The 14057-nt window shown below is 36.6% G+C and overlaps 1 protein-coding gene across 3 annotated transcripts in view; it reads right to left on the reverse strand.

Annotated features, from left to right (window-relative positions):
• The window catches only part of LOC127634117 (protein FAM102A-like), a 68316-nt gene that overhangs the window by 35904 nt on the left and 18355 nt on the right, over positions 1-14057 (reverse strand). For all 3 annotated transcript variants that reach the window (XM_052113525.1, XM_052113537.1, XM_052113538.1), the window contains exons 4-5: positions 755-875; positions 216-245 (exon numbers count right to left, since the gene is read on the reverse strand). In XM_052113525.1, the coding sequence (XP_051969485.1) occupies positions 216-245; positions 755-875 (151 nt within the window). The remainder of the gene's footprint in view (positions 1-215; positions 246-754; positions 876-14057) is intronic.

Consider the following 14057-nt stretch of genomic DNA (forward strand, 5'->3'; position numbering starts at 1 on the left):
GGGTTTCATTAGAGCTTTGTGTTTATAAACAAATAAGGCCCCGAGAAGAAAAGAAGACCTTTCTTAAGAGAGCATGAGAGAGAATTCTGTGATGGAATACAAGGCCTTCCATTAGTGACAGTATGAGAGAAAGAAAAAATGTGTAGAGAAAGAGAAGAAAATGAAAGAAACAAGAGAGAAGCGAGTGTGTGGAGAGAAAGGAGAAAGGCTCCTACCTTTGAAAATGTCTTTCCACCTTTAAGCTCCTACAAGGATAAAAGAGAGGGAGAGATCTGTTATGCAATATGTTTGCCATTGCTATGGTGATGCTTTGAGGCAAAGTGAGTTAAGTTTCATGCGAACAAAGGAAACCATGAGATAGCAGCTACCCTCAATTAGTTAAACCAAACAACTGAGTTCACCTAATGCCTGCATAATCTGTTTGTTAATGGGCTAGGACACCCAAAATCAGTCATCATTCACTTATATTGCAACTTTTCTTTTTTTTCCATATAATGAAAGTGAATGGTGACTGAGGCTGTCATTATACCTAACATGAGTAAATTACAGAATTTTATTTTTATTTAAGAGTAGCTATCCCTTCAATAAAGACAAATACCCAGAGGGCTTTGAAAATATATCAGAAATCAATGTCTAAATTTCTTTGTAGGACTTTTGGCAAAACATCTGGTTAATCTTTGCTCATTTATAAAAGGTAGTATTGCTGTGACGGGTGTTGTTGTTTCATAATATCTTGTGGGTGAATACAACTAACCTTACGCACAGACACTCTGCAAATGCAGGGGTCAAGGACCCCAGTTGTAGGACTGGCACTCATCTTACACACAAAGGAGAACTTCTTTCGCCAGCGAACACAGTTCTCCTGTACCTCTTGCCTGTAGAGAGGAAAAAGAGCAGGAGAGATATGAATGGAGAGGTTTGTTATAAATAATATAATTTTCCTGTAATCATTCTATAAATGTTTTAAATTCATCAAATGTCATAAGAAATCTTAATTCATCTTTATGTGAATGATGCAACTGTACACCACCAATCCTTGTAGAAGTCACAAAATGTGACAATGTAAATACTGTACGTTTCTTCGAGACTGTGAATGATGGTTTCATTTGTGTATGTGTGTGGCAGCCAGCATATAAACAAAAGCTAGAAAAAGAATTGTTATTCCGATCACTTCATTGTGGCACTTTTTAGAATTTGCACTTATGTTGAGTTGTGATTATACACACTGGCCTACATATAAACAGCACCAGTAAATGCAGTCAGTGGAATATTTCTGAGGAGACCTCAGATGAAACAAATAACACAATGAATCAAATGAACAACACAAGTGGCTTGGCAAGTTTAAAAGGTCACAACCCATTGCGAAAGACTGACCATAGATGCTGAATAGTTGTGCAATCTTCACTAATCACTGGGATTAATCACTTTTCAGAACAGTCCATCTTTTCGAAACAACAGAACTTTGTCCAGAACACTAAAGTCCTAAAGATCAGAATACAGAAGCTGATGAGCCTTCATTCACAGACGAAGCTGTACTGTGGCAGAAGTCATCTGTAGTGTGACGAAATGCCAAAGATCCTCATTCTCATCCTTTCATCCCCTCTTCTGCTGAACCCTTCGAAGAAAGTGGGTCAGTGTCCCCTAATTCCCTCCCTTCACTTTCTGTTTTACTTTCAGTAACATCCTCCTTTATTTCGGCATTCTGCAGCTCCATTACATCTCCCTCATTTTCATTAAAACTTTCCAAAGGGTCTTTCTCACTTTTCAGAATATTAAAAGGAAGTGTTCACCCAAAAATAAAAATGTGGTCATCATTTACTAACCTTATATCTTCCCAAGCCCAAATGACATAATTTCCTCCGTGATTGTAGAATTTTCCGTTTAGTAAATGGTACACATATACTAGACATTTTTCCTTGGATTCGTAACAAAATCTGTAAACAAATTTATATTCTGTAGTTGTAATATCCAGCCCTGGAAGACAACGACGTAACTATGTCTTGAGATCACATACATAATGGTCCTCTTTGGTACTTTAATATAGTAAAGGCGCTGAATGCAATAATCTTATGAAATGCGATTCATAAGATTCAACCACATTTTTTTTTTATTCTCATATAGGATGGCATGAGGGCGAGTAAATGATGAGTATGACTTTCATTCTTCTGCAGAACACAAATTAAGATTTTTAGAAGAATTTCTCAGGTCTGTAGGTCCTTATGACTCCAGTGGTTAAATATATATCTCCAGAAGCAATATGATAGGTGTGGGTGTGAAACAGAACAATATTGAAGTCCTTTTTTACTCTAAATCTCCGCTAACTTTCAAATGTGAAACTAAACAGGCACCACATGTGACTTTCAGATGTAAAAGTGAAAAAGAACTATACCTTTAATATGTAGACTGCAATCACAAAGCCAAGCAATTTTGACCCACTAGATATAAGCTCTTTGATTTTAAGGTTTGAACTGCCGTTTTCACACTGTTATCCTTCATATCCTATGGTGCTTGAAGGCAGATTTTTCTGTCCTTTCTTTACCTTGGGCTTGTTTCCAAGGCATCTGTCCCTGATATCCGCCAGCGTGCCAGGGAAAAAGAGTGCGGATAATGGCATATCCATTAGCTGGATTGTGACCCTGAATGGGCTGACCCCCCCACACACACACACACACACAAAGTATCCATGGGCTACAAGTCACGTCAGAATCAACTAGATAATTCTGATATCAAAGATGGTTTCCTACATTTGTATCCTAGACTAAACAGTTAATACAACATTAGTTATCTGAATGAGATCGTCTATCAGAGACATTTCAAAGCAAATTGTTAATAATGCTAAACCAAATTATTTTGGTTTTTAAATCAATTACAAAATTTAAGCTGAGAGGGTCTTCCAAAATTGCTTCACATGGCATACAGACATGTCTGGAGTTATGGCACCTGGCTCAAAGTTCTGTAAGAGCTTGAAGAACATCCCATTCTTTTGTTCAATCGAGTGAGAAAGTGCTTCCTTTCTGTTCTCTTAGTAACACCAGAACTTCACAAGGTCTTCGGCAACACTCACAAGCACCTCTCTGCACACAGCTTGCAAATGACTCAAAGATCATATCAAAGCTTTACTGGTTGTATGAAGATCTGAGAAGAATATTACATTGTTTCATTTCCAAATGTCAGAAGTAAAACAGTTCCTGTGGAATAGGGGATGGGAAGACCCATGAGGAAAAACAGGGTTGATCAAGCACATGATCTTTTTTTACAGTTGTGGCTAATTAGCCAAATATTTTTCAGTCTTCATGTTTTCCATCTTTTTCTTTGTCTATTGCCAAAACAAGTGCTAATAGCAGTCTGTAAAACCACTGTGACAAAGCATGACTGGAAATACAAACCAATTAACTCTGATAAGAGCTTTGAAAGGCAGTACAGTTGAGTTTCCTGGTAACTTTGAATTCAGTGATACTAAAGCTCTAAACTAGAGCAAGAGCACAAGACAGAAGGATAAAGCTATGTCCAGTTCAATGAATTTGTAACAATGTCTTTAATTTGGTTTCTTTTCTGGCACACATACATTCTTAGTTGCCATTCACACAGAATTGTTATTTTTCATAAGCAATTTTTTTTTCATAGTTTTTCTACTTAGAATTGCACTAGATGGACGTCTTTGACCATTGCGAGGTATCTTACTGCTTCTTGACCCTTGAACAGCACATTCAGACATGAAGTTAAAAACAGTTTGACTTTTAAAAGTGCATCTCGAGACACCTGTTCTATTCCTCTTAGATGCTGATTAGAGCTCAAGTTTCCTCTTGTTCCACAAGGATCCATTATAGAACTCCAATGACTCTGTTCACAAGAGCCACTACAAAGCTGTTGTCACGAACCACACATTAGATGTACTATGAGTAACTTCACAAGTGATAAATGTCTGCAAAATCACTTTTGCCACAATGAAAAAAATCTAACTTTGCTGTAACAACTGCCTGAAAGATATTAAAGACTATGATATTATAATGGAGCTCATAAAACTGCTTTTAAATAATGTTGCTAATTCCAAATAAACTTTGATAAAAGAGAAAATGGCCATCTGTAATTAACAAACCATAAAATCCAATAGAAATTGGAACTTTGTTGAACTCAAATGTACTGGTGTGATGTGACAAAATGGTTAAAGATCTGACCTGGTAACTAATAAGTTGTAGGTTTAATTCCTACAATGGATGGCCGATGAGCTAGGACCATTGTCCCCCCTGATGAAGGCATTCAACAACGTAATCAAATGAGAACCAGCGCATTCAATGGTAAACCCTCACAGACCAAATTAAAGTTCAATAAACAAGAATTTGCCCTCTCTGGACTTGCGGCTCATTAACAAAACAATTACATCATTAGGTCGTTCTTTGAAGACGTGTTTTGAAATCCCTGCCTTGATCATCTGTGGTGTGTAGTTCGGTCTGGTGTCATGCCTTTTGTTTGAATTCCTCTGCAGATGTTGCTTTATTAAGCCAAACGAAGACTTGTTTGCTTAATATCTTCCCCTATTCAAAGGGTTTCTAAAGGCCAAGAAGTATTTTATTCAAAGTGAAATTACATTAAATTACTGGTGAATGCTATGAATACAGTATTATAAGGATTGTGTCTCCTGCCTCAAAGCCACATCCACCATCAGTCCACTATCACTAATTGTCCTTGTTGCAGAACTGTGCCGTTCCATACCATTCTGGGATCGCTGGTACAATTACGGTTTCTTTTTTCTATGGTGATGCTGCGAAATCAGGATGAAAATAGATAATTCCAGGCCGGTAACCATTTGTAATCGTACCATACTCATCCGTGCTCAAGTGGAAATGATACTGGAATGATTACTCCCCATGATCAGAACCCTTCAGCCCGATGGTGGAAAAGCACTGCTCAGATTTTCTCAGTAAATTCAGATTTAAGAGGACTGTTGCTCCAGTAAGACTTCTTGCCATTTGCAATAACCTTTGCTTGTGAAAGGGGGCAAATTGAATCTACCTGTCTGGCTAGAAGTGTTGATATGATGGCAATACATTTCCTACAATGTACGGAAAGGCAGAGTTGTAGAGTTGACCTTGAAGGAATGAACATAAGAGAAGGCAAGAGGAAAGGGAATATGACTCAATACTGTTCACCAGTAGTCTTGATCACATAACTTTACCAAATTGAGGTATTCATGTGAATCCGAACATATCATAATACACACAGTATAACTGCAAAATCTGGACAAGCTCTAAACAAATATACTTGGTCCCACTAAGTCACATTAGGAATCAGATGGACATTTGGAGAGGTGATTATATGACCAGGGCTTTACAATGTGAGCATTTCCCTCGCATTTGCAGCTGAAAATGACTGAGCCAAAAAGAAAAATTATTTGTGAAAGCCGATACGAGTGGCTTATGACATCCGATCAAAAACTTCTGAACTGATGTAAAATACCATCAGGAAATAAAGCTCCATATGGCCTCTAACCTTATATGCAAATTCAATTTCACACTATTGGCTCGATTCCATTGGTTTCTATCCAAGTAAACAGAGAAAGCATGCACAGGTTTGTTACTGTTGACACAGGCCTTCTTTAAATACAACCATATACTGAGCAACACTGAAATACTGTTCTATACGTTCACACAGAGTGTACACATATATAAATGTAGTGTATAAAATGCTGTAAACCAAGGAAACAGAAAAATAGTAAAGAAAAATTAAAATAAAACTTCAAATAGAAAGTAATTTCAATACAATTTACTTTTTTTTATCTTTCTGTACACGTACACACACGCACACACACACACACACACACACACACACACACACACACACACACACACACACACACACACACACACACACACACACACACACACAAAATACAGTTAGTCTCTATTGATATGCAAGGCCAATCCCACAGGTGTAACTGTGATTTGTCATGTCAATGCAGAAAGTTGAACTACTGAGTCAATGTTACATAATCTGAACTCCTGTTTCCACTCCACTGCTGCCCATGAAGGAAGCATGAGCATGCTAAGTGATGTGGATGCCAACAAGAGACATTGAACCCAAAGCAAACAGAAACAAACTGATGACCTAAGAACAGACACACCCTACCTCTCTCACACTCTCTCACACTCTCTCACACTCTCAAAATTGTAAAAACTTCAAAGCATGCAGACAGGTGCAAAAAGGCTCTGAATGAGCCCAGACTGATGACATTACGAAACACAACAGAGAACATCTAAGACACCTGCATGTGAAGAAACAATGTAAATAACAGCTAACAGCTTCCGAAGACACGGATCATTTGTTGAAAGGGAGAGGTTTAGAAAGTAAACAGCTTTAAAAGGGGGCATATTCCACACTTTTGTACATTCGACATCGGGTCAGCCCATCAAAAGTGGTCCAATAGAGGTTTGCTTGACCATTTATAATTTTCAAAAAAATTTTGGAGTGATTACCTCTATGTATTGTTATATAAAAACCATCAGTATTCTTTTTATTTTACTTGGTTTAACCACAACGGCCATCTTTGTGCCATGGCACATGACACATTTTGGTTATACAGCAGTTTACGTAAACCTCAATATCTCGGCTCAGGATATTCCTAGCTCCTTTGAACTAAAACTGACCTCTAGAGCACATTGCAAGGTGCATGTAAATAAATATACATTTTGCACATTCTTGTTCCTTAGACTTAATACTTAAGTCCTAATGGTATGCTCAATTTCTCATACTTTCCAATTTGGGGTCAATTTATAATGGTAAGGGTTCAAGTCGCAGATCAGTTTTGGTTCCAAGGAGCTAGGACTATCCGAGCTGATATTTTGAGATTTACGTAAACCGCTGTATAAATAAAAACTGGTAGTTTTGCAATAACAATACATAGAGGTAATCACGCAAAGAAAATTTAAAATGGTTAAACAACCAACTTTACAATTATTGGACAAGATGGAATGACCCCCATTGACAAGTACTATGATAATTTCAAACCCGAACAAATATAAAACCCTAATTAACACCTTTACTCTTAAATGAAAAAACGATGGATGCTAAACTTATGTTCCATCATGTGCATCGTATTGTAAAAAAACTTTGAGTTCTGAAAGTTAGAGCATATCTAGTAGTCTACATAATACAGTGAACTCTTGTATGTCAAAAGCGCTGCTCAGAAACTATGTCAACTTTAACTGAATGCAAATGGATGCACAGAAATAATCCACACATCAGTGTAAAATCTGTAACAGCGAACAGAGGCAACAGATGCATTTCTCATCTGAATCAAGGGAGAACTGAAATGATAAAAGGAGGCAATCAAGCTGGAAAGAAGAATGACAATATGAGTAATACAGAACACACATTTACTTACATCCACAAAAACAGGTGCAAACATTCAGTAAGAAATAAATAACAGAGCACATCCGTGAGAAGAAGAGGGAGGGATGAGAAACATGAACCCAAGTATAATTAAACCACATTCGATCAGAACAATCTGATGACCTACTTCAGTGATATACAAACATCATTCTGTGCACTGCGGTAATGCAGAACAATGGATATGACGTGGATATGTGGTGATCACTTGTAAGGTGAGCTCACTAGTAGGGTCTAATTAGAGCACGAAATGGTGGGTGTATTAATAAAATATGCTCACATTCACTTGTATGTATTTTTATATTGTATTTCTATATTATATTTTCCTTTGACTTCTATTGTTTTGTACTGACTGAGCTAATCATATTTTCTATCCCCCAACCTTACCCCTATACATAACCGAAACAGAAACCCTTTAGTGAAGTGGATTTAGACAATATCGATAATTAAGGTGGTGCAAAAGGTTGATAACTGATTAATCGGCCGATTTGTAGAATGATTGTTTTATTTTTTGTCTTTTCTTACTATGAAGGGCACAGACACGGAGGCTCCAAAATGGAAAAATTTGAAAATAAGTTTTTTTATATTGTACAACCAAAATCCCAATAATAATCAGAAAAAAGGAGTTTGTGTATAAAGCAGGACTTTTAAATATGAACAAGCCCATCTTATTTTACAATGATACAGACTTGGCTCTATTGAAAATGCTCTTATGCATTTACAAAATTAAGCTTTATATATTTCACCAGATGAAGAGTTATACAAATACACATTTCCCCAGATGAGGTTTATTGATGAGAAAGAAAAAACTAAACTATCATCCACATAGATTTTTGCCAATAACCGATAGTTCCAAAAAGAAACTATTGGGACCTTTAATCCAGTGGTGCACATTACGTCGATCATGATTGACATGTCGATCGCAAAACAACCTCTGGTCAATCTTGTTGACATGGCAAACGGTAAAGGAGAAGAGAAAGAAACTACTCAAATAATGAAATTCTTAAAGATCACTTATTTCCTCATTTCGTCTCCAACGCAGGTGGATTTCCAAAATGCAGTATAGCAGGTGAAGACTCACTCATATTTATGAGGAAAGCTCTACCTGATTTGTTATAGTTACGATTTCGATTAGCGGTAGGGTTTTGGTATACTTGTGGGGATATTTGGTCCCCAAATATATTTCATGGAAATGCAAGTCTCTTTTTGGAAACGGTTTCTGCCCACACGTTGAGGAGACGTATAAATACCTGCCTCTTTAGCTGCGCCTGGGGTTTATTACCACTGCACTATTGCAGCATTTCAATAAACGTCCGTTTCATTCTGTGACAGCATGTGGGATACAAGACACGTGCTGCATCTTAAAACGTGTGTGGTTGATATTAGGGCTGGGCGATATATTGAAAATTAACTATATAATCGTGATCATTTTGCTGATGATGTAAATTTGACCAATATCGTGAATATCTCCATGATTTTAATGTGCTTTCATTTGGCTATTAAGTTTCATAAAGAGCGCATCAGTAGACTAATTTCATGATCCTTCAGGGCTGCACAATAAAACAAAATAACAAAAATGGCAAGTTAATCACACGTGATTATTAATCCACAAAAGGCTGTGATTAAAGAAAGACACAAGAAAGATTCAGAACAAACTGGTGATGTGCTGATCTGTGTGCATGCGCATAGCGATGCTCTCAGTTCACATGCATTGTGTAATCAAAGTAACACGAGTTCAAGCATTCGCACAATTCCAAATATTAGTAACAGTTACAAATTATTATACAAATCTAAAAATGTGTCACAGAATAACAGAAGAGGAGATAATGGCATTTCAGGAAATGTAGAACATTGTAAACTTTCAAATGCATATTGCCTTTTGTGTCGAAATAAAAGCTCATGAAGTGTAAGTAAATATGACAGCACTTTTGGTGTCAAAATAAAAGCCCCCAGTTGAAGGTGAAGTAAACAGGACAGAAATATATTACTTTTTTTTTTTAACACAAATCTAAATCAGAATAATGATAATTGAAAATTATATTATAATAATAATCCTGACGTGTCCCACAGTAATAATTTAGTATTATGAACTGGGGTTTTAAAAATAAGTGAAGTAGCTTTGCACAACTTGTTCATCACCTTGTTGTACACAAAAACATATTAGTAAAAACATTTGAAGATAATGCTTTTTATTAATGTACTATGCATCATTGTGTATGAAATATTAATTGTGTATCAATGAAAATGATTGAATTTATTTAATTAAACACCATTTATTCAATTTGTATTTAAATGTCTTTAAAATATTTAATCTACTTGGCTACAATGGCTGTTTGGATGAAATTATGGTTCCTCTGATAAAAATAAAAAATCCAAAACCCTTTTTATCCATTTTAGAGCAAATACATAATTATTGAGATGTATATCGAATATCGTCAATAGGCTGAAAAATATCAAGATATAAAATTTTTTTTAAGACATATCCCCCAGCCCTAGTTGATATCTATATTTCATCAACGTACAGCGCTCATTAGTTTAGTGTAGCATCCAAAAAAAGGGTGATCCCTGAATGCGAGCACATTCATTGACACTCATGTATCCGAGTTACATAGGGTTCACACTCTTTTTGACCAATGAATTTCAATTATGTTTAATTACCTTTCCAGGAGTTTGTGATGGCAGGATACATATTTTAAAAATAAAGATTTTAAAAATCATTTAGACCAATTTGTGCACTATTTTGACTTATTCATTGCAAAGAATAAAAATAACTTCAAATAATGATTCACTGACAAATCATACATTACTAAAGGTAGCAAGAAGGTTTTACTCTATACGATTATATCTACAATTAATGTATTAATTCCCATGGCTTCTCTAGGCCTGGAAAACACAATTTTCAAATGACCTGATATTTCCTGGTTTTCAACGACTGTGGGAACCCTGGAGGTTCAAATGAAAGAAATGCACACAGGAAAACATAAAAGAATGTGCTGGGTTCAATACAGGTTGTCTAGTACCAACAGTAGCATCATCCACAAAAAAAAGTTCAGTTATCTTGTAAAAACAAACAAAAACCATGTTATCAGTAATGCACTCACAATGGAAATATATGGGGCAAGGATTTCTGAAGGGTTTAAATGCTAGTTTTTTTTTTTTTACAAAATAACTTTTGTTTGCTTTCTCAAAAAGAACGACACATCTACATTTAAATGCCATTTCGATACACATCCAAATTATTTATAAGGAGGAAGATTTTTATTATGAAAATAATGCATTTGGTTAAAGATGTGTAAAAATGTACATTCTTTGGGGATTATTGATATTTATTTATTTTTTCTAGATACAGTCACAGAAATCTCTACTCGAGTGTAAGTGTGAGGTATGACATTCTTTTGGCTTAAGAACTAGCATTCCAGTCTTTCCAACGAGATCATTCATCTTCTCCCAGAGCAAATACTGCAATGTTAAGATAATTCCTCACAAACACCTACACAGTGACTTTTCAACCCCACGATGAACACTGTTGTTATTGCTTTTGTGTTAAAATGCAAAGACTACAGTGATGATGGTATAGTGCTATTAACCACACTGGTTGTTAAGCATATTTCAGAGTTTAGATGGGTTTCACCTTGTGACAGCATCCTGAGCTGCAGTAGAATCAATGCTTGAAAATGAGACTTTATTTAGCAATCTCCCTGGTGCCATTCCATCTTTGCCCTTTTAAGTAAACACAGAGACTAATGCTTTTCAAAATCATCTGAATGAAGTGTATTATTGGTTACGCCATTTCTGCACACTCCGCTGTAGCCTAAATTCCAACCCATGAATTTCTCTGGGCCCATCTTTTTGGATAGAGAGTTAATCCAGGCCAGTAATTAAATCCCATTCTCCTGTAGATCCACACAAACATCTGGATAAAGATTATTGGACCCCTTTTGTATGTAGTAGTATAAAAAAAGAAAGAAAAGTAAAGCTAAACAAGTTTCCATTTAGGGTTTGTGTTAAAGGAAGACACAAATAAGTATATATATTTTGCATATAGAAAATGAAGCCAATATGTAGGCTCATTAAGATTTTTTTACTCTTTGGTGTCTTTGGTGTGTCCCCATTTAGATAGCTAAAAAAAACTAATGTAATTTTGAATTATTTACTACAGGACTTTTTGTCTTTATGTTGGAGACTGATGGCAATAATTTCTACATTAACATTCTTTGCTTGTTAGCATGTCGGAGACAGTATGATAGAGAAACTAACGTGAGAGACAGAAAAGAGTAACTAAGAGATCAAATACCAAGTGGAGTCCTCTCAAACAAAATGTAACAAGGTTAAATCATTTTACATCCTACAGAAGGTTGTGCATTTTGATTGCATTATGTAACTGGTTTGTCAAAATCTCTTTGCAACTGAAATCTTTCATGTACTGCGATTAGGTTTTACCTGTGGTAGGGGAAGAAGTCCAAGAAGAAGGTGGTTGTGTAATCCATACTCCCAGAAACTACTTTATGAATGCTGGCATCAAGTACCATTTGGGGGGACAACCAAAACACAAATCTACCTCTCCCGCACCAGTTGCAATGACCTTAAACAAGTTCTAACCTATCTTTTTAAGAGTCAGCTATGCAAAAGTCAGGATTAATGGACTTGCAAGATTGTATCTAAAAGAAGAATTTATTTTGGCCTAAGTGGAACTAAAATCCATTTCAAATTTTATGAATAACCCATGCACATCGCTTTGAAAGAGAAAGCATGTCATGTGTATTTACTTGCCTTGAAAAGAAAAGGTGTATTGTAAATGCCATTATGGTATTGGCTGACCAAATGAACTCCCCTTTGCACTGAACTTAATTAGTTAATTTACCTTCTGAGATCTCAGAGCTTATTAAACAATACAAACAAAAACACACAAACCCATGTGTTTAATTAAAAATAACATTGAGTTATAAAAGGATTATTCTGTTCCAAAGGCAGCTCAGTTTAATTAGTGGTCAAAGGTTAATTAATTAGAATTAATTAGCCACTTATGGTAAAACTAACAGGAGTTTAATTAATTGGTAATAAAGCCTTGTATCTGTATCCATATTAGGCTTACATACTGCAAATGCATATTTCCATATTTGAACGAAATTATTGTAATGATCAATCCAACACCTGATGACCACTGAAAGGCTGTTGGCAGCATTCAGCCGGAGTAGAACAGATATATGTATCAGCAGCCTTTCAAATTCTCTATGAATTGTGAGGTGTTCATTTTCATGAGAATTTATGCTGGCTCTCTACATTGCTGAATCACAATAGATGGAAAACTACAAGTTGATGTACAGCAACAACAACCTGGCAGTCGATCTGCGTGCGTTCATACACAAGACATGTACGCTCATGTACGGTCTGTCGATCAAACATGCACGCTCACTTCAGAGTCAACCCGGCGCAAGTCTGTCCGATCTCTTGAATATCTCAGAGATATGTACTCGTCATGACAACAGTATTTACGAAATATTTGTTTTTTCTGCAGCGACGCCATTGAAATCACACAAATGCCTTTTTGAGATCTGCGTTACTTCGGCGCAAAACGCTAAGGGGGGGTAAACAAATCTTTATGACTTGTCACTTAAGGAATTTTGGTGCTAATATTGGATATAATCGCTCTTGATTTTATAATAAAACATTTACTTTATAAAGCGCCTTTCTCACAATCAAAGCGCTACAACACAAATACAAAGAATATACAAAAGCTAAATAAAAACAAAATAACAAAATTAAGTAACATGATTGAACACATCTCTGGTAAAACAAACACTCATTGTGTTTGTTAGTTGAGAATCACAGAGACAACAGATCTGATCTCGAACTGTTACACCCTTTATGTTTAAAATAATTACTAAAAGGGGTAGTTGACCCAAAAATGACCATTCACTCATCATTTACTCACCCTCATGCTATCCCAGGTGTGTATGACTTTCTTTCTTTTGCAAAACACAAATTAAGATTTTTAGAAGAATATCTGTAAGTTGCGAGATGGGGCCTCCATGGATCAGACTTGTTAGTCCAGCACATTCCATAAATGCTCAATCGGATTGAGATATGGGGAATTTGGAGGCCAAGTCAACACCTTGAACTCTTTGTCATGCTCCTTAAACCATTCCTGAACAATTTTTACTGTGTGGCAGGGCACATTATACTGCTGAAAGAGGCCACTTCCATCAGGGAAAACTGTTGCCATGAAGGGGTGTACATGGTCTGCAACAATCTACATCCACATGAATGCCAGGACCCAAGGTTTCCCAGCAGAACATTGTCCAAAGCATCACACTGCCTCCGCCGGCCTGCCTTCTTCCTATAGTGCATCCTGCTGCCATCTCTTCCCCATGTATACAATGCTTTCGGCAGTGGACAGGGGTCAGCATGGGCACTCTGACCAGTCTGCGTTTACGCAGCAAGCTGCGACGCACAGTGTGTTATGCCACCTTTCTATCATGGCCAGCATTACGTTTTTCAGCAGTCTGTGCAACAGTAGCTCTACTGTGGGATCAAACCAGACGGGCTAGACTTCTCTCATGCGCATCAATGAGACTTGGGAGCCCATTGTCCTTCCCTGGACCAACTTTGGTAGGTACTAACCACCGCATACTCTGAACACTCCACAAGACCTGTCGTTTTGGAGATGCTCTAAT

The sequence above is a fragment of the Xyrauchen texanus genome, chromosome 4 (assembly GCF_025860055.1).
Source record: "Xyrauchen texanus isolate HMW12.3.18 chromosome 4, RBS_HiC_50CHRs, whole genome shotgun sequence".
Taxonomy (NCBI): Eukaryota; Metazoa; Chordata; class Actinopteri; order Cypriniformes; family Catostomidae; genus Xyrauchen; species Xyrauchen texanus.